At 45.9% G+C, this 27,058-nt stretch overlaps 1 protein-coding gene across 7 annotated transcripts in view; it reads right to left on the minus strand.

The window, feature by feature from the left end:
* tead1b (TEA domain family member 1b) overlaps window positions 1-27,058 on the minus strand; it is a 54,138-nt gene that overhangs the window by 12,321 nt on the left and 14,759 nt on the right. For 3 of the 7 annotated variants that reach the window (XM_049029962.1, XM_049029964.1, XM_049029963.1), the window contains 4 exons: window positions 21,378-21,630; window positions 3,197-3,261; window positions 1,203-1,265; window positions 1,050-1,112 (listed from right to left, as the gene is read on the minus strand). In XM_049029962.1, the coding sequence (XP_048885919.1) occupies window positions 1,050-1,112; window positions 1,203-1,265; window positions 3,197-3,261; window positions 21,378-21,525 (339 nt within the window). In that variant the 5' untranslated portion in view covers window positions 21,526-21,630. The remainder of the gene's footprint in view (window positions 1-1,049; window positions 1,113-1,202; window positions 1,266-3,196; window positions 3,262-21,377; window positions 21,631-27,058) is intronic. The other 4 variants (XM_049029967.1, XM_049029965.1, XM_049029966.1 and 1 more) reach the window with 3 other exon arrangements.

The following is a 27,058-nucleotide window of genomic DNA, read 5'->3' on the forward strand; positions in this document are numbered from 1 at the left end:
TGACATTCATTTTGGGGCGAAAGCAACACGTTTTTCCAAATTTCACCGCATAAATGAGAGCTGGTTAAGTTCACAGAAAGCCAGTATGAAACTAGATTTTCTTTTTCTTTTTCCCCCAGGAAAGCAGCATAAGGAAAGCGATGGACAGCCAGAAAGGGCAAGGGGTGAACCACAAAGAAGGAGCATTAGCCTAGCATAGCCTCCTGATTAATATCCACACCAAGAATATGAGTGGAAGCTGTTACTGGATTAAAATAAGTAAGAGGAGTCATACTCTCTAGCAGTCCAAAGCCTTTATGCATAGCGAGAGGGGGTTGGTGTGTCTGAATGCAAGCTGCATACATGTGACCTCTAACAGATGACCTCTGACCCTAGCACTCAGCCACTCACCAACAGCCAATGCATCTTGCCAGCATGCGGCCCCATTTACACAAAGCCCTCTTCAGCGTGTGCCGAGTTTGTTATTAACACATTCTTTGTCACAACATCATGCTGATTACCATTGAAGCAAGACATTCAACAAGACAGTTAATTGTTTAAGTGCCATTTGTTTTGAATCTGTTTTTGAATTTTGAATGTGTCTGTATCATTTAAATGCATTTTTACTACATTTAAAATTCTCTGAGCAGAATTTTCTGAACATGACGAGCTAAACATAAAACAAAGCCTTAAATCCTTAAAATTATTAATAAAAATGTACAAAATTGCTATGTGACATATCTGACTAGATTTGTTAGCAGATTTCTACGCATAAAATCTAGAATTAAGTTTGATAATGTTAAAAGTCCAAAGAATTGACTAATCTCAAAACAAATGCACTTAACAAACAGGAAGTAAAAAAAAGAAGACAGAAAATTAAATTGGATGCATATGTGCATTGAGAGGTATGTAGTTATGGATGCAGGCATGTAGTTTTATGAATGCTAAACAGTCACATGCACAGAATCTAGGATACAGGAATTACTGCACCAGGCATTCATTCCATCACCAAGGGAAACAGGAAGTGAAACGCATAGCAACCACAAGCCCAAAAGCAGAAAAGCGCATACCTTTAGCTTGGAATGAAACTCACGAGATTTCCTTCTGGCAAGAACCTGAATGTGACTAGACACCTGCAGAGTAGGGAAGGGAGGAAAACAAAGGAACAGCCTGTAACCATGGCGATGAAAAGCCCCCCTGCAACTGGGCAAAGCCAGACGTACCTTGATGGCAGCTTGGATTTCGCGAACTTTCTTTCTTGCTAAGACCTGTATGTGACTAGACACCTCCATTTTTTTTTTTCCAAAATCATAAAAGAAATGACAAAAAAAAAAAAAAAAAACAAGAAAAAAACAAGAAAACCAAAACGTGGTAAGAATCACACATGTGTTCACTGAAGACAGTTTAGGAGACGGGTGATTTATTTTTTTCAGACAGCAGAGAGGGATGCACTTCAGCCACACACCAAGCCCCGAGCAACCCAAGCGCTGCCTTCGTTATACTCATCACTTAAGTGCGCGGATTAAGGAACATGCATGTGCCTCCGCCATGCCGGCGCAGACGCGAGCCCCAGTGTTCCCTGTCACACCGTGACGCTCCAGTATCCTTCAGGGGGTCCCGCCCGGGCCCAGCCCAACGTCCTCCTTAAATCGCGGCTCATAATAAATGTGCGGCGACATGGACCTCGGTGCCCAGGAAGGGTGGCTTTGAGGGACGGCAGATTACCCCTCATTCAATGTCCCTCTCTCCTACATTTAATCAGGCCAATCACGCACAAGTGGCTGTTGAAGCGACTCATGCAGGGCGGAGGGGTATTCGAGAGTAACGTGTTAATGGAAGCCCGGGGGGGTTACGCGCCTGCTACTCTCTCTCCCCATGTGAGGCCCAGAACAATTCTATACCTCCCGATGGGTGATTCACTTTAAATATTACTACACACCTTATATGCTTTAATGACTTAACAATGGCTTTGACTGTTCCACGTATTATAATTATTTTAACAAAAATGCACGCTGCAAGCATTAATGTTAGACGAATTGTGTGTTTTCAAATGAGCGATCGTGGAAGATTTGCAGTGGGTAAGGCGTTCTAGAACAATTCTCTTGTCATAGCAGGCATACTAACAACTAGAAGGCAACCAGTAGATCCCATTGACCTATAAAAGAATGAATTACAGAGTAACTCTGAACATGTGACCTTTTCCCCACAAGCTAATCAATTCAGAGGCTTCTTTGAGTGTTGCTCTTGACATGTAGGCATTCATCATGAACCCTGGAGCCAACGGTCATAAGAACGACTTCAGCTTGAAGAGCATCATAGCGGCCTCACAGGGTTCCCTCTTAGTTTTTTCAAGTTTAACATGCACTTAGAATTTTACCGCTAAGTAACAGGTCACATAAATCTGTCTGATGTCGGCCTAACTTGAGATTTCAAAGAAATCACTGATAAACTTGCAGAGTAAAACTCAGTTCATTAAGTTTTCATTTGATCCTGATTTAAGTTGTGTTCAGTAATTTATATGCAAATCGTACCTTTTGTATTTCTTTAATGGGCCTGCTAATTTAGAATGCATTAAAAACTATTTCTATTCTGAACTTGTGTCAGGTTGGATACTACTAGTGATCTGCTGAAAATCAAAGCAAAACAGGGCGGTATAAATTAAACAATGATATTGGTATAACCGCAAACGCATTTAAGGAATATTTGACCAACATAATCAATCTGATGTACTCATACTTATGTCTGAGTAGACATGTGAATTTGAGCGGACACATTCTTGAAATAATGTCCCCGTAAACAGAGAATTCTTGAATTTTTTTTATTTTGTTTGAATTGGTGCTGGATTAGGATTGATTAACCACATCAAAGTAAGGAGTCAATAAGGAATCTTGATAAAGACAGATGAATGCAAGCATCTGCATGTGTTGGCCAATATTTCGGCTCAGAGGGCAACGCGTGATTGGAGTGCGGGTGGGGTGGGGGCGGGGCTAAGCGTGCAGTACTCTGGCTGCCATGCTGCGCACATGTGACGCGTGAGCGACAGGCCGGCCAGCTAGGCGGACACACACGGCTCAGGCGTCCCTGTCGCCGTTACGCTAAGGCTCGGTGGACCACGCCTCTGTGTATAACTGTAATGGCAGCTCGGCCCATCCAAAGCACTGTTAGTCAGCCAGTCAGCATCACGAAGCATGCAGGCGTCCAACCCGGCCTGTCTTACCTGCTTCCGCGTCCTTGTCTTTCCCGTTCGTAGTTTGATGTATCTGGCTATCAACTCATTTCTCCCTGTGTGGATGGGAGAAAAAAACAAAATAAAACATGCAATATTACAAGGTCATGCCTGAGAAACACCCAAAGAATTCAGTCAATGATATTTTCCCAAGAGTTTATCGGTAAGCATATAGCACACAAACTATGACAGAAAGGAGTCTATGAAGCACTGGGTATATCTATGAGATCAAGGAATATACATTCCATCAAAAGTACTGCATTTGAACAGAAAAAGCAACAAGTGGTATTACCATGAAAAAGGCCTTGTCTATAGCCTTTTACGTCAAAGCTAATTCAATCGCAATTTCTTCCAAGTCCCACTCAGTGAAAGGGAACAGATTCCGACCTTCATACTGTTACAGGGGCAGAATAGCGACGGAAATGTATTCATTTAATACGCACTAAAATATAATTAAACCATAGCTTTGTAGTGATTTTCAATTAATGGCAGCCAGAAACATTCTTCTGTCCTCAGCTTTCTCCTAATTACTGAAGCGTCGCACAATGACCCCTGCTTAGCCTTTTCATATGTTAATAACACACAGCCACCCAAAACTATTACGCAAATTATAGGTAAGGACGCCTTCTAATTACATGCCCAGCTGTAGGCTGCGGTTGCCATAGAGCCTTGTGTTCCTCTTGGGTGTAATGCAACAAGCCCAGACCAAGCAGGCGTATATGTATAAGCCAAAGGTGAGGACTCTAATGCCGTGTTTCTCAGTCTGCTGCCCGAGGACCCCAAGACAGTCCATGTTTTTGCTCCCTCCCAGCAGACTGTCTGGTAGGGAGCTGGGAGGGAGCAAAAATGTGAACCATCTGGGGGTCTCTGAGGACCAGGCTGAGAAACACTATTCTAAGGCACGCATAGCTCTCGTTTTCAAGGCAGCATGTAATTTCCGTGGGAGGAGCAAAACTTTTGAGGCTTCTTATGGCACCACGCTGTCCTCAAAGTACAGCAAGCATTCCGTGTAAATCAGGTAATGTCTTCTTATAGATTTAGGTGCCTTTTTAAATATAAATTAGGTTAATGTTAAAAATTGTTCCTGTACAGTTTCTTTTTTTCATTTCAGTACTAGATCATTAACCCTGATCATTGGGGGGGGGGGGGGGGGGGGGGTTATGACTACTGGATAATTGTTTCATAGACATTATGTCCAGCCTGGGCATCGCAGCATGGCTTCAAAGAGCCAGGATGTCAGCACCCACTAGCGGTTAGCGCTCTATGCAGGCAGGCATTAGATCAGCGAGGTCAACGAGGTCAGCTTGGGGAACACCTGCCTTGCACCGAGGGCGTAGCCTCCGGACAGGTGTGTCACATGAAAGGCACGCCCCACGGCAAGCTCCGCCCACCCGTCACATATCCCTATCCTGCACGGATAGTTTAAAATGAAGTGCTTCTCCACACTGAATGACAGTGATGCCTCTGGTAGTTCCTGTAGCGATCCTTCAGGACTTATTCTACAGCTACATAAGCTGTACTGTGTTTACTTCCGGTAGATAAAGGATTTCTTCATATGAGAAGTGGAAACGTTTATTGGCATCCCCACACACACTCACACACAAATGGCGGCGTAAAACAGCATCCACTCCCAGCCAGATGCTCCGCCCAGGCAGATGCTCCGCCCAGCCCCTGAAAAGGGGGCCCATGCTAAAGGGCAGGTCCTTGCTTTCTTACTGGGGAGCATTTGGTTAAGGCCATGGCAACGCCAGGATATCATGTGACCTCGGCCAAACAAACAGCATCTGGGGATTTTCAATTACAGCCTTTTCCCCCCAGCATGCCTGCACTGTAATCTCTAGCAGATGAGGCTAGGGCCTTGCTATTTTCAATCATTCACACACTGTGTACACATAACATGACAATAAGGGCATTCATGCAGACGCCTGACTCCAACATCAAAGCTCGCAAATGGCCAGCTGTAAGCACGCTTACTGCTGAATAATTCATTCTTTTCACCGGCTTAAAAAAATGCTCAGCGGGACCTTGGCAAATGTGCTTTCTTTCCTATGTGCTAGGCAAAAAGGCATTTCCAAACTGGGGGGCTCGCCACATTTAGGACGTAAAATATTCTAAACAATGCTAAACAAAAAATGCATAAACCAATTATAGAAACTCATATTTGGAATACCAAACATCTCATGTACCAATCGCAGCTGTTTAATCGGAGAGTCATCAGGCATCAAAAAAAGTCCCACTCAGATATTCAGCAGGTATCAAACACCGATTAAAAAAAAAAAAACACATCCGTGTCGTCAAGTACCTCAGGTGACAAGCAGTCGCACTCGAATGTCACATGAACTTGTCTCTAATTTCATTGCTGGAACAGGTTTGTGGTAAAGTTTAATAAGCGAAATTTCATTAATGAAAATGTATCGCTCTTCCTCCACGTCAGCGTGCATTGCAGGCGTATATCAACGCACGTTACGACGCAGCCGCCGCCGATGCGGCCGGCGGGAGAAATATTGGGACGTAAAAGGCACTCACTCATTTTGCCTCGCTGCGCGCACTTTAAATAGCTTGTGCTCCGCTCCGCTATCGCGCAGGAATATTTAACTTGGTGGGAGGTAAGTGGGCCCCGAGCAGGCAGCAGTTGTTAATCTTGTTTGCGAGACCAGCATCTGACAATAAATTATTGCCCCTCGAGACACCGATGCTGCCGCCCAGTGACCTTTTCAGTCCCCTTGTTTTATTCCTCCGTCTGTCAACACTGCACTGGCGGCTTCCCGCTGAGAGAGGCCGGCCAGATAAGCAGGAGGCGGTGCCCGACGGCAGAGCCACCAGGGGGTCCCTCCTATGCCTTGCACCCAGTGCAGCGCCTCCTCCTCCGGTTCGGGACGCTTACACAAGAAGGGGCCCCCGTCACGGCAGATGACGGCCTTGGCTGGCGGAGCCAGAGGGGCTGAGTCACGGAGCCCTGGAATATCAGCGGGAGGTGGTAATGGAGACTCCTGCCAGAGCGACAGCACGGAGCTCGCGGTCCCCCCCCCCCCCCCAGACCCCCACGGCAGACAGGCCGGCGAGGACGGGTCGACCTCCCCGCAGGACATTCCTGCTCCTCTTTAGTGGCTCTGTGTGAGCAAAATGAAAGTGCTGGATGCAGGACAGGCTTCCACTGCAGCCCCCCGCCAGATTGAAAGAGTGCACAACACAAGAGACAACTGGAAAACAACGGGGAGAAACATCTCCAGCACTTTCTCCACATCCCCCACAAGTTTTTTTTCATTCTCCTCACGACCTCACGTACGTTCTCGGGATATTTCACAGAGACTCAGACCCCTGTGTCTTGAAAAGCGCTTTCAGGCAGCACCAAACGATCCATTTTGCACCGATCTCGCCGGTGGTTGCAAAAAAGGAGGCCAACGTGGAGTGTTGGAGTGTACTGGCGCATGTATACACGTACTATACATACATACATATGCCTGTGCATTTCAGGGAGTGGGTGTTGGGGGCCGGTTGTGGGGGGGGGAAGGTTTGGGGGGCGTAACTTTTTAGAGAATTGTTTTGTTGTCACTCAAAGCAGCAGGAAAAGGATTAGATATTTATGGCCTGACCCCCAGAGTAGACGCATGCTGCTCTGAGACTGAGAGCCGGTGCTCGCCACCCCCCCCCCACCCCTCACCCCCATTTGGTAAGAATGGCTTCCCCTGCATCTTAATGACCCTGAGAGGTCCAGGGGCATATCAATAGCACTCCAACGGCTGCCCACAAAGGGCCTGCAGGCCCAGTTTCCCCGGGATTGTCCCGCGGCGGCCCGATTCCTCATACAATTAGAAATCCAATTTGGCCATCCACGTCGCATCTCGCTGGAGGGGGACCATAACGTCCCCACCCTTCCGCAGCAGCGTGCCTCAAAGGCACTGCCAGGCCTGCACACAGACACCCTGAGAGGGCTCTTTTCACCCACCCTTTCGTGGCCTTTCAACGCGGCTAAATGGAAATGGATTTGTTTTCTGTTCGAGAGCAGTAATGTTCGGCCCCGAGACGCTTAATTGCAGCCAGCATGCTGTCACCGAGCCCAAGACGGGGCCCCGCTGTGTGTTCCCTTGCGCCCAAGTGTGGCGGCACCCAGCTTGCATTCTTACAGGATCCTTAAAAGAGCCGGGGGTCGGGGGAGGGGGTTTGAAATCAGGCATCTTTCTAAGACTGTGGAGTGATGTGGGTCTGCACCGGCTACTAGGTCCACCGCAGGCTTTGCCAAAGCCACCGGCCATGTTCTCTTGTGGTGCTGCAGTAACGTCCGACGTCTGAAATCCCGCATACGTGTACACACACACACACACACACACACACACACACACACACACACACACACACACACACACACACACACACACACACACACACACACACACACACACACACACACACACACCATTTCTCTTGGCCCGTCCCATAAACAAATTTTCAGTTTAGCTTCTTCAAGCTACATTAGAGCTACTGGTTGGAGTTTTAATCCCTCATTTGCGGTGATTTCCTCTTGATTTTACAGTTTCATTCATTTTGTTTTTTTTTTCTTTAAGTTTCCCAAACCGCTACATTCAAAAGCCTCGAGTCATGATCTGAATGCCGAGACCATTTGCAATGAAGTGGAACATTAATGTTACAATTGTGGTCAAATCAGCATGGAAAAAACAAAGTAAAAAAAAACAGCCCAAGACACCCAGCCTACTCCACTGTTTAAAAATCTGTATACTAGATTCCCTCTATACCAGAAGCATTTTTCTCATGTGGGTTCAAGCATATTAATTGTTTTGTTTGGCTGGGTTACATTGTTTGATTAGTAATAATGGCACTTAACTACAGTTCTAAAAACGTTCTCATTTCCTGTAACTGTATTTCTGTTTAATGCGGGAAGCGGCGCGCGCACATCTGGCCCTGCGGTCCGCAGTGATGTCAGCGCGTCCTGGAGCGTGCCAGGGCCCCAGACGGCTCCGCACGCGAGGTCTCGCTTCATGTGGCTTTCCCGCTCGGCGCTGCTCTCCCCCGTCCACACAGAGCATCTTTCACACGCTCTCCGTCCAAACACAGAAAAGGCAAACAGCGCCTGAAAGCAACACTTAAGCGGAGCTCCTGAGCTCCCACATCCACGGTGCCGCCTTTCACAGAGATTTAATCTGGAACTCCTTCAAAAGGCCGCCCTTTTTACGACAGTCCGCACTGCTTGCATACAGTTGGTGTTCCTCTGCAACCCTATTGTTTTTTTTTTTTTGGGAGGGGGGGTCGGGGTGGCTGATAATGCCATATTTACATAGCAACAGCGACCATAATCCTTTCCGCTCTTTTCTTCTCCCATAATGCAGCGGGGCCAGGCCCCAGCTCCTGAGCGGAGCAGAGAGTGGAGTGCTGGCGCTTGGCAGGCCCAGACAATAGCCTGGCTGTCCTGTCATGCGTGATGGATGACTCGAAGGTCTCCAGCTCAAATTTACATCACAATAGACAAAACCAACTATATAGGGCTTTATTGCTAGGCGGTCTCTGGTGCTGGGGTGGGGGTGCAGGAAGCCTTTTACTCACACGAACAACAGCATCCTGGGAAATGCTGCGTGCCAAGTTGGGAAACCATTAAATAAGTGGTTGCCTGGAAGTTATACAGGTGATATTTAGATACAGTGCCTTTGCTCTGGAATGTTAGCAGTCCAAATAAAATTTAAAGTATGCAGTTCTTTTTTGTTAAAAACGCATAAGTACATGTTTGTATTGGTGAGAAATTACAATCCCCAACTGTTCAAAAATACAACATAACATTCTGGGAGGGGAATCTGGCTGTACCTGGGAATGCAGTGTCATCAGACTACCTTTTAGCTGTATCTGATGTTCACCCAGATCACCAGCTAAGCTTTGTTCATACTTTTAAGACAATGGACTGAAAGCCAGCAACGCCCCCCCTCCCCCCCAAGCACTGAATGTGTTTTAACTTTTTCCTTTATCTTTTAAACCTTTTCATATAGACCCCTGTCAGGTTAGCAGTCCCACTCCTCTGCCACAAAGATTAAAAACAAATTCCATGTTCAACAAGCGAGCGCATTAACAAGCAGCACATACGATTCTGAGGACACAGGAGATTGCGTTTTATCTATAAGGAGGGTGGCAAACTCCAATCCTGGGGGGCCAGAGCCCTGCACATTTTTGGGTTTCCCCTTATTTAACACACCTGATTCAACTCCTTGTGCTAATTACCACACAGCTCAAGAGCTGCATCATTTATGGTGGAATAGAGAAGGAACTAAGCTACACAGGGCTCCGGACCTCCAGGCCTGGAGTGTGACACCCCTGAGCTATAATATCACCTTTAAAATAAGATTTAAGAACAAAAACCAAAGTGAGCAATAAGACAAATGCAGCACAGTGGCTCAGGCGACAGCACTGCCACCACCAGCCTCTGGGGGTTATAGGTTTGAATCCCACCTCTACTCTGTGCCGAGTAGGTCCCCTGGTTTCCTTCAATAGTCCAAAGAATCTCCATACATCTGTAGAGCTGTACCTTTGCTACACAAATATTTCAATGTAGTTGGCACACTTGGAAAAAAAAGTATCCTTTCCACAAGCATCACCCCCATTCATGTATGTTAGTCGCCTCTGAAGCAGAGGAAGCGGTCAGCCTGAGAGGCCGTCCCGACTGCGACACTGAAGGCGAGTCTCTGCAGCGTTTTCGGGCTGAACCTTAGGGTCAGGGAGGCTGCAGCCAGAGAAATCCATTTAAAGAGGCACAGGATCACGTCTGCTGATCCCGGCATCTGACAGCCAACGTGTAATAACCGGCCAGCCAGCCAGGGTACCATTGTATGGGGCTTAGCTTCCCCCCCCCCCCCCAAGCTCAGGGTTTGGGCCAATAAGACGCTTCGAGGCCAAAGGCATGGCATCTGCGCCCATGACAATCGAGCCCTTACAGGATCTCCCCGGGGTCACAAAGGCCCGCTCCGCGGAGGGACTCTGAAAATCCCCGTGATCATTTAATTAGCACTTTAGGAACACGATCACTGTAGCCCTAATTGCCACTTCCTGGTCTGCACTTAAAATTATTCGTCCATATATATCACAATAAAAATCTGTCACCATAAAAGCGAAAGGCTGTTGTTTCACGGGCCAAGGAAGTACCACGGTTAGAGACTTCAGGACTTACTACAGTCTTAGCTCAGGCAACAGTGCCCATGAATGTCTTACAAAGCCACAGACCGCAATAACCTGGCCTGCGTTCAGCACCAAGCACATTGACTTTTCGAGCATTTAAAAAAGAAAAGGAATCTGTAAATATAGCAGAAAACTCATAATGGCGCCAGTGCAGTGCAAAGACATATCAACTTCGTTCCCCTCAGTGGGCGTGCAATAGAGTGTAAGAGTGAGTCCAGCTAGCTTTAAGTCCGTCGCTTTCATAAGTGCGACTGGCTGCCTGTAAGCACAGCCGCCCTCATTGGCCCTTGATAAGACAACCAGGCTAAAAACCAGCACAAGGCTGATACGTCATGCTGGGATGCAAATCCCTCAAGCGACACCCCTCACACATTTCCAGGAGTTCAGAACACAAGCAGATTTGCTTTTGAAGCTGATTAAATTATTACATGACAGAGTTGTAGTATTACCAACAAAACATTTTTTTTTTACTTTAATTAAAACTCATCAAGGATTGTGAGGGGACGCATTCTAACTTTTAAAGCCAGCTCAGCATTATTTCAAAGGTTAGTTTTTCATAATACATAACCTAAATTAAACTTCGCTTTGTGCTGAAGATTGCACTGGCCCAACATGAGACGATCTAGCTGCCTCTACAGCACTAGAAAACTAAAAAAGTTAAAAATAATAATATACAAACAGCTAATCAGGGCAAAAGTGGATGATTATAAAGTATCTACAGTTCATTTATTCCTTCATCAGAGTATATTTAGTGTGATGACTAATCTGTTACAGAAATAAAATGGATTCTTGCCTTTAATTAAACTGCTCCATACCTCAAATAGGCCGACTCCATCTGTAATTTCTGGCTGACAAAAAATAAGCCACAAAGCACATGGAGAAAACCCTAAACAGAGTCAGGTTTTTCCCATCAGACATCAAACCCCAAAGCTAGAGAGCTTAAAGAAGAGTAGTCAGTAATAGACCATCACCAGGCAATGCTGAGATTCCCACTCCAGTCACCACCCATAGTTAACAGCCATAAGATTCCACAATGTTACAATGCTGGGGGGGGGGGGCATCTAGGGTGGGGTTAATTAAAGGTTTTAGGCCACAAGAACAGTGATCCCATATGAAGATTTATGAGCTGCAAATAAGATCGATTAACACATCAAGAGTTTGTTTATGAGTCTGGATCCATTAAAAGGTCCTAATCACAGTGTATAAATTAACGAATGCCTCTATAAATTAACAAACACCCCCGAAAAATCAATGATCTTAGTAAATTGTGAAATTAAATCGATAATATACTTTTAATGACTGTACCTGAAAGAAAGATAAAAGCTTTTCAATGAGAAATCTCTCAAAACAATTGAGATAATGTGCAGCAGAAAAAATCTGCATGAGATTAATGACCACAGTATATTCTAAACAGACTATTGACATCCTGAACCTGTAGGACTTGTGGGTTACCCACTTGAGTTGTCCTAGGAAACTGCATATTATGCAATTAACCCTTTTCTATGCCACTAACAACTGCCAGCATGGTAAGAGATAATGCATTGGAGGATGCTTTCATTCAGGATCTATGGCCGGCATCTAAAGTCTGTTACCACAACCTGTCCTACCTGGCTGTTCTGGGCAGTCTGCACTCTCAGGGGACCAATTAATACTGTGCATCGCTGTCTGCGTCACTCTATTAATTACTTGTGTCTGCATATATCATCACACTTAGCACCGACATGGCCCGCCCATTGGGCGGAGGCGCACCTTGTCGGGGTGGCCGTAGGATGACAGTGGGTGGGGAAAGGAGCCACACGGAAGCTGCTGAGATAATCGTTATAGATGGGTGGACAGACGCGGGAATGAATATGAGTCCCCTGAGGAACGACAGCCGGGCGGAGGTGGTGTTAGAGCACGATGTAAGCTGTCCCACAGTCAGACACGGGGTTAAATCAATACTTTCAATTTCTCGGGATCAATCCACCATCTAAAGATGAAGAAAACTTGTTAGCGGTGACCAATATGTGTAAATGAAAAGTCAAACTTCATGACCATGCCTCCCCCTCTCTCTCACACTCGTCCTCTCTCTCCGAGAGTCCTCACAGTCACTTCCTTGACAAGCTAATACTGACATTCCCTTGTGAGCCCTAGATTGGTTCCCACTGTTATTAACCTTTGTGGCAAACTAATCAAACTTGGAATCATTTGTCCGTTCAAATTTTTGGCAAGGATGGTACCTTATTTTCTTGATAAAAATGTCTCTGAAAATACAAATTTAGCACAACCGCCATTCAATCTTTTTCCTGTTCTGAACACCTCTATTCTTCATCTTCCATTTTTCTGCTCTCTCTGACCATCTTTATTACTCTTTTTACATCTCCATTACAAACGTGAGAGGCAGAAAAACAAGATCCTCCCTTTTGTTTTAAAAGAAAACAAAACCACCGAATGGTCGCGAAGTTCCAAATTCTTGCATGTTTTCAGTAACTATATTCCTTCCGGCCCGTGGTTCACATCTTCGCCCTCAGGATGCAGGGTGGAAAGTTTGTGTCCAGAAAGTCCAAATCCAGACCAAGATTTTGTTTCAACCAACCAGTTCTGTACTCTGTTCTGTACTGTGACTGTGACTCTTTATACACAGTCGGTCGATTGAAACAAAATCTTGGCCTGGGTTTGTACTTTCTGAACATGAACTTTCTACCACTGTGTCAGGATGTAGTTACAACCCACAAGACTGACAACCCGCAAGGACGTTGCTTTAGAAGAGAAGCATGGGCACACGCATAGACCCAAAGAGTAATTTTATGTACTTTCCCTGTGGAAAAAAAACAACCTATGTAGGCTGTATCTCTGCTAACCTGCCACAAACCCCAGGGTCACAGCAAGCACTGGGTACAATTAAAGGGCAGATCTATGGCGTATGATTTATTATTTTGTTTTGAACGGAACTGTGAGTAGACTGAGCACAACAGTTACAGCGACTGGCAACCAGCCCGAGACTGGACACAGTGTGATCCATGTATCAGCCACACCAAAACAGCTGTCACATTCAACCAGATTCCTACATAAAAAAAAGAAAGCAGTGTGAGACACTACACGATTATCCTTAAATACAGCAGTGAACCCTGGAGAGATGACAACACCAACCCATCCTTCAACTCTAATTTTGTAGTTTTCTGTTCTGAGAGGTGTTCAGCTATCTAACAGAAAGGGTCTTTCTTTTCGGTTGGGGGGGGGGGGGGGGGTGTACCTCACTCAGCAACTTTTAAGAATCAGGCTGATGCTGCTAGGAACAATCATCACGATGAGAATGACTTCTTGTGGATAGAGGACTGTCAATAAGACATGTACCCACAGGAGCTTGCCGCACTCCACGTTCTCCCAACTCCATGTTCTTTGACAAACATGACATCAAGTCTCCGAAAGATCTAGATCAGGGTTCTTCAAACTTGGACCTTGATTTGGACCTTGGGTCGTGTTCTCAGTTCTCCCAGTCAGTTAGTTTAATAATCACTGATTCCGATTGGCCAGAGGCTTCACACCTGGCTCACAGGTAAAGGAAGGCTAGGAAATCAGCAGGGCTCGGACCTTGACCTGAAGGACAATGACCTGAACAGTCCTGATCTAGATGGAAAGATCAGAACATTTCAATGTATGCCAATAGTGTCACATTAAGGTTAGCTAATAACAACTGTACCTGAATCTCCTTGTTCTACGAGGTAGTGATAGGATGGGGGGGGGCTGCTTGGGGCAACCTGAGGAGCTGCTTAATTCAGTGAGCAGGAGGTGGGAATCTCAGACAAGTGCCGACATGCCGAGTGTGGTCACACTTCGCATGCAGGGTCACTCTCTCTGCACTACAACCCCCCCATTTCCCCCCACCTCACTGCAGACACCGACCCCCCAGTGCGTTCGAGCAGGTCCGCGCATGTCAGCACCGGAGTCCACACCCTGGGCGACTCCTCACCCCGGCTTAAAAACACTATGAACAATTAGGAAAATCTGCCATATGCTGCAGCAACCAACACCCAACAGCAACCGGTGATAACTATCAGGAAGTGCTCTCAGGTTTACTGGGTCTAACGTCCTTCAGAAAACAGAATTTACATTTATTTATTTATCCAAAGTGACATGCCTTTCCTTTTTGATAAAAGAGGGACAGTGGGTCCCTGGAGCGATAGGGGGTTAGGGTGCTCATGAGCTCAAAGCTGAGACCACTCCCCTCCAACCACAGTACAGATTGCAGGCATGTAAATAAAGGAGCTCATAAAATGCTTATAAAAAAAAAACATCTAATTTGAAGGGGGTTGGGCGTTTGCAGCTTTAAGACCATCGCTGGATCACAGACCTGCCCCCACACACCTCTGGGAGACAGAACTGATGGCCAAACAGACATCACTCTGATTGTTGTTGGGAAAGAAAGGCAACAGGTGCAGGCAAGCATCAGCTGTACCATCAACCGTGAGTAACCATGGGTAACAACACTGTAAAACCTTCCCCTGCACTGTGCATCCCCCCGGGACAAAAAAAAACAAAAAAACATTTCCTCCGGCTTTAGAGGCTAAAGCAACACGTTCTTCGCAGACACTCTTACAAAAAAAGAGAAACAGTTCCAGATATGTGAAGACCGGAGCTCTGACCCTGAGCAGTTAAAAACGCAGAACGAGGGGAATGCAGGTCCGCGTCTCAAAGCCACGGAATGCTAATGTTCTTCTCAGATGGCTCAGAGCAGGAACGGGGAATGCAGAAAATCTGACGACGAGAGAGGTGCCGCGGCGCTTCCGCTAGCCCCAGATAATGTGCTCATTTTGCTTCCGCACTCACCCGAAGGTCAATTTCATGTCTGCTTCGAAGCCCATCTGGGCACACGCTGACACGCAGCTCAGGGCGTGGAGGACGGCTGGACACCGACAGTAGCCAGCTAAGCATCAGCAGCTCGCCAAGGCCGAGTGGAGCACATTCAGATGTTCTGGAAATACAAAGGAAACCGGTTCTCCCAGAACCACCCAGGCCCACATCCCTCTGACAGGATTCATTCGATGCAGACAGGCAGCACTGCAAAAGATCCTCTCTGACACACAATGTGCAGCAATGCTGTGCCCCTGCTCATCAGATTGCCCCCACCCCCCCTGCAGCTAATGAGTGGTTTGTCCTGGACACCAACGGCACAGCCAAGGAACGGAGCAGTAAGAGAATCTCCCCCACCCCCCTGGCCGAACCGTAAATACATAGATTTTGCTCATCAGACAGAGGGCACTCGCGTACGCCGAAGACTTAACACATTTGCAGAACCCCGTTGCTTTTCATTTCCCTCCGTGTTACTGCATGGAGATGACAGGTCTGCCTGTAATCTCACGTCAGCTGTATTGAACAATGAGGATTCAGGTCATATCCTCACAGGCCCTCATACTGGAAGCGCAGCTCCGGAAACAACAGTGCGAGAAAATGGTTCATTTCAGAGCACGGAGTGACTCAGTGCTTAGAGGAGGCGAAGGCCTCAGCAGGGATGGCGGGGAAAAAATGCGACAATTACCGCAGCATTTAAATGGAGGCTAACATTAATATCCTACTTTATTTTTAAAGAACACGGTAGATAAAACCCCATCGCATTCCCCATGTTGTTGAAAATTATGAAAAAATGAAAGCTGTGAACATGAATTGTAAGGAAAATATATACAAGTATAGATATAGGTACAGGTGGGTAACAACATTTTAATCTGAACTCTGTATGAATGCATATTTAGGGCTCATTTCATAAAGCTCTGTATATGCTTATACACACACACACACACACACACACACACACACACACACACACACATCCTCCTGCTTTGCGGCAGAAGCCTCGTTCAGTGTCATTCCCTCCAGAGACACTGGGAGCCATGTAGTGGCGATACTCAGGAGCCAGCTGACGGACACGGAAACCAGGCGAGGCTAGAGACAAGGCTCACTGATTGGGCCCCATCTTCCCCTCGGCTTCCCTGCAAACCAAGTGGCTCCCTCCCCGGCCCTCCCCCACACATCTGCAGCATGGAACAGCCCTTCGGTCAAAACGGCGAGCGAGCCAATGGCAAATGGCGAGACAAATAACCGCTTCCAATCTGCTGCGAGGGCACGCGTCTGTTACTAATCCCGCAATAAACACAGGGCGTGCAGCAGTTTACACTTGCTTGTCACTGTACGCCATGCCCCCCATGGGCGGATGGCTCACAGGCGACCACAGGCTGGCTCCGCCCATAATTACACTCCCAACGCTCTCGGTAGTGGGAGCAGGATATAACTACAGATTCACAGAATGGGTGTTCGGGCACCAGCAGTGTAGCAAAAGGTGTCCTCGCTTCTGTATTACAGACCACACAGACAGACCTCCATGGCATCTCTGGTGACTCGGCTAACCCCTAACGAACCCAGGAGACCTTTCCCCATGTACCACTGTAGTTCATTACACAGACTGCTAATAAACCAAGTAATTCCGCAGAAAAAAAACTCAAAAATCCCCACAGCATCATTTGTTCAAAATTTCTATATTTAAGGTGTGTGCCAGCATTGAGTGTAAATTCAGGTACAAATCTTTCAAATACCCCGAGACAGACTGTTCTGTACATAAAAACACATAAAACCTTTTAATCTTTAAGAGACGGTGCAAAAAATACCCAACATTAGTTGAAAAGTCATCAAAGCTGAATAAATAAAAATTGGCGCACAACAGGGTGCCCCCATAGAGCAGGAACCCTATCAATTCAGCTATCAAATCTCTGAGAGCCGTTCATTCTGACACATATCACCAGCGCACTGGCCAGTATGAAAGGGCCATGGTCACGTGTGCAAGGATACATAGTCTGGAGGGAATTTAATTACACAGAGGTAGATAAAGGACAGCAGTGCGGCAGGTGATTTATGTAAGTAATCAGTCTTGTGCTTTTTACCAGGGCGCTGTCACATGCTCCCGGCGCTCCCTTCCTCCTCTTCAGAGAGCATCGCGGCCGGGTGCTATTTACAATGTCTTCGTCGTGTTGTTTTTCATCTCCTTCACAATGAACCTCTAAGACTAGGCATGGCGCCAGCACCAATGAGACTCAAAGCACCAAAAAGCTCTTCAGGTAAACAGTATGATAAGCTAAGCTGCAAAAATTAGAAATTGTTTTGAACCGAGAGGCAGTTGCTATAGAGACTGTTGCTAATTAACTGCATTCAGCCATGGGAACAAAGGGCTTTAAGGGCACTCAGGACGCCATCTTTCGTCGCGAGCTATGTGCAGCGTCCCGCGTGTTCCTGGCTCCTTCGCCACTGAAATACCTGCGCGTCCACCGTAAGAAGCACGTGTCCACGATTCGGAGATGTGTCCTGCAGGAGACCAAACCGGTGTGCACGCGGGGGTCTGCCTCCCAGTTATCAGTCGCACCTCTTCAAATACCAGCCACGACACTGTTGTACCTTGCAGAATCATGGATCCCGATTGTAAATTTCTTACCCGCTTTGTCGGGACGTCCTGCCAGCGATCGCTGAATTATACTATAATATTCCGGCTGAATTAAATGTAATGGTGCACACAAGCTGCAAACAAAATGCTTTGTGTGAGACTGAGATGCAACAGGTGGGCAATACCTCTGGGAGCCGGTAATGCAGGCGAGAGGCTGAGAGCTGTGCACACATGCTCAAATCCATACTCCTGCAGGCAGGCTTGCTCACGCATGCACTGCAGAAATAGTTACATTATAAACTTTAATGCTTCAGCTTACATTTAGCCTATATCAAAATGCTCCCACTTTTGGTTAGAATCTGCTAAAAGATTACCACTGTATTGGGAACTGTCAAGCATATTTAATGGAGATGACCTGTAATTGGAGTTTATGGACAGTCACGTCCAATATATTTTATAGAACAATGTATACATGACATTCATAATTTGAAGAAAATGACAAATGAAACTTTTGAAATGAGAAATACTTGAGGCCGGTGACATTACTTGCCCAGCTTACAGCCTGTACGAAAAAAACATGGGTCACTCCGACAGATATTTACATTTCATCAATTTAAACAAAGCACACTTTTCCCAATAAATATCCGAGACCAGAATTAAGGTCATCTTTTTTTAACAATCCCCATCCACACCTCCTTGTGTCGGATATTCTCAGACAGGGCAGTAACCCTTCATATATAAAATTGCTCAATCAGAATTAAACGGTGGACACCCAGACAGAATCAATAACCAGCGCTGCATAATTATAAACAGGAAAAACCGGAGCTATTAAATGAAAGTAAGGCCCATTGATGGTGACCGTGCGAAGGAGAGAACTGCGGTATTCTTGGAAATGCTCTCATTCTTGAGTGCAATGCACCGATTAGTTGAGTATTTAAAACTGCTTAAACACTCAATTTAAAAGAGCATTTTAAAATTAACAGGCAATTATGGACTGAATTAAGTCATCATATCAGGTAATTAAATGTATACCAGAAGAACAGCATCTTTATCCATACAATCAAAAGGCAACGCTAATGTAAGCATTTACCCTGCAGTAGTGTACAACCGCAGTACGTAAATGTATATAGTAAATAGGAGCTAGCGACCGAAGTCGGCTGCAAGACGTCGGTCCCCTTCCACAAACTAATTTAAGCACATGCTACATAAGGCTTATATATAACGCAAGGGGGAAAAGAAGGAGAAAAAAAAAGCCTGTTGGCGATTTAAAGGCACAAAGCTAAATCTTGCACAGATGGGAAGTGGCCGATAAAAAAATGCCTTGAATAATTCAAGCAATTCCAGCCAGCCCTGGTGGATGTTTGAGTTACAGCTCATGGTGGAACGGGTTTGGCACTAGGACCCAGTGACAGCTGGCGTGCCCGACAACAGGCCCAGCCTCCGCTCGGAGTGGGCCGGACGCCGCTCCAATTTGCCCGGCTCGCCTCTCCCGCCAGCCGGGGAACCTTGTTTCAAAAAAGGGGGGGGGGGGGGGGCTCGGCCGCCCAAATACTTCCCCTCGAAGTCCCTTTCAAACCTTTCACTTTCTGCTGAGAGTCACACACACACTCGATCCCTCTTCTTCCATGGCACAGCAAGCCTGCCCTGCAGAAGCCGCTTGGTAACATCCTATGCTTGGCTCTAGAGCAGCCTTTAGTTTTATAAACAAATCACAAAGGAAACCCAATGATTCGCCTCACGTAAGTCCTACAGCCCCTCTCACTGCGCGTCAAATACGCTGAACAGCACCGTAGCTTGCCCACTGATTACAAATTAACAGTTTATATTCACAAAGAAATAAAATACTCATTTCAGACATTATTAGCTGCTACAAGATAATGAGATTTCCTAAAACAAAAAAAAAAACATTTTAACAGCACACATGGCAAAGTTTAATATATACCGCACAAAACTGTAATGAATTCAGGTTTCTCTGAAATGTTCCTTTCTGCCTTACTGGGATTACAAAAACAGTTTGGTAAATCTGCAATCGGACACCCTGTGCATCTTGTAAGACTGACCCCTGACCAAGGCTAATGGCCAGACAAGGGCTCAGCACAATCAAACCACAAAGGGCCGATGCCTGTCGCTTACTGCTGATAAACTTTGCTCCAGATACCCTTCCTTTAGAAACTAAACAATTTTGTGGAAAAAAAAAAATCACTCACAGTAAAACCAGAATCACATTAAAAACAATTTGCATAACGTATTCTCCTCCTGGTGTTCTAATAAACCTAATTGTTTAAAACTACAGAAGTTACTGAAATTATTCAGTTAATATTCATTTTTGTAGAAGGAAACAACAAAATACTGAAAACTAATTAATGCTAAATAAATTTTTAAAAATACTTTAAATTTTTTAAATTCCATTTCTGAGTCGTAACAGGAAGCCATTCCCCTCTAAAACCAGAAATACCCGATCAACTGAAAACAAACATAACAGGACTAACAAATGAGTGTGTAAAAAGGCACACAGGGTTAAAAACAAGACTTTAAAGTAATTTCAACCATGTGCACTCTAATAACCCCTAATGTACATTTGATATTTTTTTCCCTCTGTTCCCTCTTTCTGGTCACAGGACGGTTTGCATTTGATGGCGGGATCTCTCTCTAACACCGGCGAGGCCCCGTCCTCAAAGCCGATCGCTCGCAACTCGCAGGGCGGACCAATTTGAAGTACTTCACTCCGGAGCAGGGAGCTGGCGGGCTCCTCCAGCGCCCGCGGTCCGCGGGGGGAATCTGCACTCTGAAATCCCTTTGTACCAGCAGCTGAGAGGCCTCGCCGCTGCTCACAGACTTTACATTTCATTTGGCCAGAGGGGTCACATGACAGCTGCAAATGAATGCCCCGAGGGCTCTTTGTGCTTTCATTTGACACTGACAGGCTGTGAGAGACTCCAACGCCACAGAAAGAAAATATTCCTTGTTTCCATTACATCACCCTGCCAGGAATGGGGGAGGGGCACAGCTGGTGGCAGCCGCTGTACCATCTGCTCCCGACTAATAGTTCATGCTGCTTTACTTGTAGACTCCTACTTCTCCAGAGCACGGCATTAATGCGCGTCTCCCGCCAGCAGAGCCCCTGTCTTAGACATGAATTCCTGATTAGCAATTTCACTAACATTACCGGCATCAACACACATACTTTGTTTTGTGCTTTTTTTTCCCTTTTCTTCAGGGCCAGTTTTTACACACACGTCATTTCTTCTGCTAGTAGATGCAGAGATTTTTATAGCGACGTGAGCTTTTGTTCTGCATCGCGCGACACGGCGCTGGGAGGGGGTTCGCATTTGTCCGCGCAAGTTTTCACACTCGGGCGTTTTTGCACTCTTCTTTAGGCCGAGACGCGCTACATTCTTGAAGGGGATCCGCTCTGGGCCGCACACACGAGCTCATGCTTCTACTCGTGGTGATGTCACGTGGTGATGTCACGCAGCGAAGTTTGGGAGGTGCAAAAAAATCCCGGTTTGGAGACATGTGCATTTACATGTGGAGGGAAGGGCACGGGGTCACAGGGACATCTGCAGTGACACACCCCCCCCACCACCACCCCAAACTCACCATACATCTTGCCTTCGTCGGAGAGGATGATCTTCCTGCGTCCACAAGGCGGATAGATGGCCAGGGCCTCCTGGAAGCTCTGCTCAATGTCAGGGCTCCAAACCCCCTCGGCATCGTTGTCCATGGGTTTGTCCGCCGAGTCGCTCATCCTCTCGATGTCCTCGGCAGGACTCTCACTGCCGCTCCAGCTGCTGGGATCAATGGTGGCGGTTTGGTCCTCCAAGCCGCAGCCTGGAGCTGACTAGGGAGAAACCTGGATGTGACAATAAACAAACAAAAGTGGCCGTCACCCACCAGGACGCATGCATCTGCTCGGAGAGCCGGACGGCGCTTCTGACTTCCCGCGGTCAGCAACACGCCGGGACAATGCAAGAGAGAGGAAGCTGCCATATTCTGTTGCTCCTAAAGAGATTTAGCTCATTCATAGATCTCGTCAGAGGTCATCGTGTTTATTATCGCTAGCGCTACTCCTAAATCGAAAAATTTGACTTAAAAAAAAAAATACACAATGGTCTCATTTTCCAAGAAAAGATTAGATTTTTCTTCAGATGGTGTCTGTTCCTGGTTGCTCTAAGGAAAAAAATAAATCATTTGTTCTTGTGAAATTCTCAAGCCACAAGTGAGCATCTTTTTCATCTCTATGGATTAAATTGCATTCTTGCATTCTCTCACTAAGGATTCAAAGAAATGAAGACAACGAGAGATGGATTGACAGGTGAAATCAGGTGGGAGAGCACAAGCTGAGAACTAATGTGGCAATGGCCTTAAATCATTAATCCCAAAGAAGCTGCACCTCCAACGCGAAACTCTATTTCTTCTCTATTACTGTAAAAGCCTTTGTCAATATGGCCGATTCCACTGCAGCCTGTCAGGGTTGTCAAACAGCCTCTTAAATCTGGATGAATTCATGTTGTGGGGGGGGGGGGGGGAGTGGGGGGATGTAGTTGCACAAAGATTTATGGAGCACAATGAAACCAAAAGCCCCACAGTAAAACCCGTCTCTGAATCCCATCCTGTATCTGTGTTGGTTTCAAGCGCAAATAAAACTGCCCCGTTGTCCTTATCTCAGTACAGAACACTACAGTCTTCTCTGCTCAAGTCAACAGATGTACAGATAATCACTGTACATGAAGACCCCCTCCGATTTCTTTACGAATCAACATTCACGTGGATTAAGGAATGCAGATAGGTTCGCGAAGCACACCTCCACGCATTCAAGGCGATAGATGGCCAATAAGCTGAGGAGTCCAGCAGCACTTTGTTACTGGACTGGAAGTTCTCTCCTCTTGTCCCCCCAAACACCCCCCCAACCCCCTTCCTCTTTAGGAAAGATCCTATTCATGCAGCACAGGCTGTTGTAAAGTGGGACCAGCAGCATATGTTTCTTCTAGAATGTCAGCTCATGAGGGGGGGAGGGGAGCAAGCTGTTGGAAAAAAAAAACTCTGGGAGAGTGGGGGTGGCGGGGGGGGGGTGGTGGTGACTGAATTCCGTTTTTGTGTGCTGAATGCTGACACTGCAGAACTCACTTGCACACTGATGAGGGGGGGGGGTCCATTCCAACCACTAAATAGCTCGGTCGTCTCTCCATCCCGGCTGAATAACGAACTATGCTGGTAATCACTGGTAATGACTTCCAGCTCAGCAATGAGCTGCGTACAGTGTGGTTCTTTAGACGGATCCTGCATCCCAGGAACATGGTGGCCTTTCCCTACCCTTCTGCAGCTTCACTACAGTGACGGGTGCTGATAGATGGAGGTAGACTTCCGAAGCTAACTGTGTTTTTACCAGGGTGTCACGTTAGACCAGATCTCTGCTGATGATGGAGTCCAAGAAGCATTTCCAAATGGCCGGTGCCTATTCCCAGGGTTTAGCACCTCTCCTGTTTTCTGGGCACATCCCCTGCGCTTGGAACCAGGTGGTTTCGGTGACACCGGAGCAGATCCATCTCTCCCACTCCCCCGAGGTTCACTGACATTTCTCCACCCTTCCACAAGTGGTTTTCCCAGTGACACATGTGATTAGAAAATGAACGCTTAGATAGGACAGCACGCGAGGCCTTAAAACAATCACTTTCTGGCATGGGTAGGCTATGTCTGCCAGCTGTGGGCCGTCTTCACAGCTCTGAGGATGGGCTCAGGGCTCAGAGTAAGTGAACCACATCGTAAAAGACTTTTCCTTCAGGCCCAGAGATGTACCCATGTAAATTAAGTGATCAGAGTGATATGTAGATATAGTGCATAGTGATCACAGCATAGTGATATGTAAATTACTTATTGCGCTTCAGCAAATTCAGTTTTCTCTAAGGAAGTAAAGAAGGGAGCCAGAATACCTTTGAGACAATGAATCACTGGGGTTTTAGTCTAAAGACAAAAACCTTTATAACCAGTGCTATAACACCCTGCTTTGACAATTTGAGCGAGCCAGAAATGAACCAGCACAGTTTTTAAGAAAATCTTAAATCAGCAGCTGTGAGACTAATCACTGTACATGGGTAAATTTACTCCTGAGTAATTTAGTCAAGCATAAATAACCTTGGTCTACCTCAGGAAGCATTTTCAAGAACTCTTTGATGAGTAGCTCTTAAAAATCAGATCAATGTTAGCTAAAAACACCAAGACGACTACTTCCTGATAAAGTAGTTTGCGGGGGAAAATCCATTTCCATTAACATGTAGTACATGGGAATGTGTCCTGGCACTCTGTCTTTTCATTCCACATGAGCCGTTTTCAAAATCATTTCGACAAAAACATATGCCTAAATCTTCCAATGTGAAAAGCAGATCATCTTTACCAAGGCTGTAAAGGGGCTGCTCGACTCGCCCGTGTGTCCAGATGTGTCACAAGTAGACCTACAGTGTCAAACTCTAAAAATAGCCATTTACTACACAGACGAAAATTACAAAATGCCAGAGTGGAAACAGAAACAAACTGCCTTAATTTCCTTGTTAACTAAACACAATCCAAAAAGAAACCTCAAATAAAATGTGTGCAGCACTGAGAGAAAACAACTGAGCCAAATTCAGGAAGAATCTACGCATCACAAATACAATTGCAATACATTATTAAGTAGAATTAAATGTCTAAAAAGTGGCAGTAACAAACATTAAAAACGGAGTGATTGGGAGGCAATTCAGGTTCCTAAACTCTTGTGCGAAGGGCTGGGCACAAATTAGACCAAAGCTCAAAAAATGAAGAGTGCACATTAAAGAATGTGACTTATGTCAAACCTGAACGTAATCTGATATGTAAAGATTCCAGGAAATGCATGGATTTGGTGAGAGGCTTACGAAGAATCTCTGGGTGCCTTGATATTTAGTCTCTTGTCCACGGGGTGCATAAACACGTTGGGGGGGGGAAAAAACCGCGATGCACCAGCCATAACAGTCAGTATTCTGCAACGGTTTGGCATTGGGAAGAAAAAAGAGCCAAAATATTGTGATTGGTGCAATATGGCTCCAGATGACGCTGGAGTGGGGCTGTTTGTCCAGACCTAAGCAGCAGATGGGAGAGGGAGATTAGTCATGCAACAATATACTGTGGCCATGCTTAGCTCACACTTCATCCTCAAGGCTAGGACGGCGTTCCAAACAAATGCACGACAAGGATTCAGTACTGTGGAGGGGTGGGGGGGGGGGGGGGGGGGTTGGGGGGTGTGCCCACACTAGGCTGCTTCCTCGCGCGCCTGTAGCTCGCCACCAGCTGCTGCAGATTACCTTTGCTGTTTGCAGGCCTGGCGGAATGGAAACGGCAGCTCAGCGATCGGCTTGTTCTAATTAAACGCAGCGATACATACATGTCAGGATGTGCAATTAACAGGCATCGGGCGCCACAACTGGGCTGGGATCCGGTAAAAAAAAAAGAACGAACGGATGAAAAGGCCGGAGACGGGCCTCCCTCGTTTCTCACTCAAGTCACGCAAAAAGCCAAGTACCCTTGGATATGGGTCCTCAGTCTACTTCACAGGAGTATTTAAACATCTGTGGGCAATGCCTGGCACAAGAAGGAAAGCCAGACTACAAGCAGAGCTTCCCAACACACAACAAAAGCCCCCAGACTGCAGGCACAAGCTTACAGAGCCGGTCAAGTTTAACAAATGGCCTGCAACCTGTACAATGCTGAGAGTCTCAGAAGTCTATTTTTCAACAAAATGCATTGAAATAGGGTGCCATTCTTTTAAAAAGTTACGGATAAACATCTCCAGCTTGTATGATCAGAGACAAAAGCCGCAAACAAGCACGAGAAGATTGGACTGCTTTCACATCAGATCTTTGCACAAGAGAATAGAATTTAATAAATTTTGGTTTCTTTTTAAAATGTATTTATCCAAATGTGCTTATCCAAAGCAACATGCGTTTTGAAAAAGCCGGGTCAGTCTCGGACCTTGCTCAAAGGCCCAATGGTGAAATTATTCTGACTGTGGGGTTTGAACCAGCGACCTTCTGACGATAGACACAACATCCTAACCTGCAGGGCCACACACACCAATGCGATAACTTTAATTCCCCATATATATTTAATTCACTAATGATTAATACAGTGCTGCACCAGGTCTGGATTAGGTGAGGGAGTACGGGGAAACACTCATAAAGTGGTAACAGCTGATTACAGTAAAAGTTACACCATATTCCTCCAACATGCACTACACCTCCCAGAGGGAGGACCTCACATTTTGCTGTAACCTGTAAGATTTTTTTTTCTTTTTTTGTTCCACGCCTGCAACGGTGACAGTTCGGTTTTCTGGACCGCCCCCAAATGGGTCGCGTTGTGGCAGCAGGTCACGCTCCCCAACGCCAAAGCTTCCCCGAGAAAACGGGAGCGCACCGCCGATGGGCGCAAATATTCCACCATTTTTTTTTCTTTTTCGTGAAAAGAACAGGAAGGCAGACCTCATTTTGGACAAGAAAGGCCTGTTACTATTTGAAATCCATTATGAAAATTACAATTTCAGAGACTGTCAGTAAGAACGAGCATCAGAGCAGCAATTCTAACCAATTTGTCTATATCTGCCAAAGTAAATGGGTTTGGAAATTATTTCCAAGAATATATATATTTTTTTTCCCCACAACAGACAATCGCTTTGCCATCCATTAGTCATAATACATTGCTAGTAATCATTGATTACAAGTGGAAAAACAAGAAGTTCTCCACCAGAAATATGACATCCCTATACAGTAGGGAAAGTAGGAAAACCCCAGGTGGGTAAACGTGCAGACTGTCCAGGTATGGGATCCCACTCTTTGCCAAAGTAACATTTAAGCGAAATTGACAAACAAGAAATATGACTCACGCTTATATACATACACACACACCTGAATTAAATATCACTGTTGAAGGAATTTATATACATTTATACAGTTTCGTTTTATACCGTTCTTTCACACTGCATCAGTCTCAAAATCAGTTGCACATCAACCACGAGTAAGAGAAATATTAGCTGTATGTGGCATACATGCATGAATGTATGAGGCAACAAAAATATTGTTCCCATGCCAAATCTATCCTTGGTCAGGTTAGGCCTGCATTTCTTTTTCTGTTGTGAAGAATGAGACCTTTTATTAAGAAAACCTGCAATGGTATACTCTATAGGCATTTTCTGTTTACATCAGTGTGCAGCCGCTTCATGGTTACAAGGACTTGTAGTGTGATATGACAGCAATGGAGACAATTTAAGAAATACAACT

Source organism: Brienomyrus brachyistius, chromosome 11, assembly GCF_023856365.1.
Source record: "Brienomyrus brachyistius isolate T26 chromosome 11, BBRACH_0.4, whole genome shotgun sequence".
Taxonomy (NCBI): domain Eukaryota; kingdom Metazoa; phylum Chordata; class Actinopteri; order Osteoglossiformes; family Mormyridae; genus Brienomyrus; species Brienomyrus brachyistius.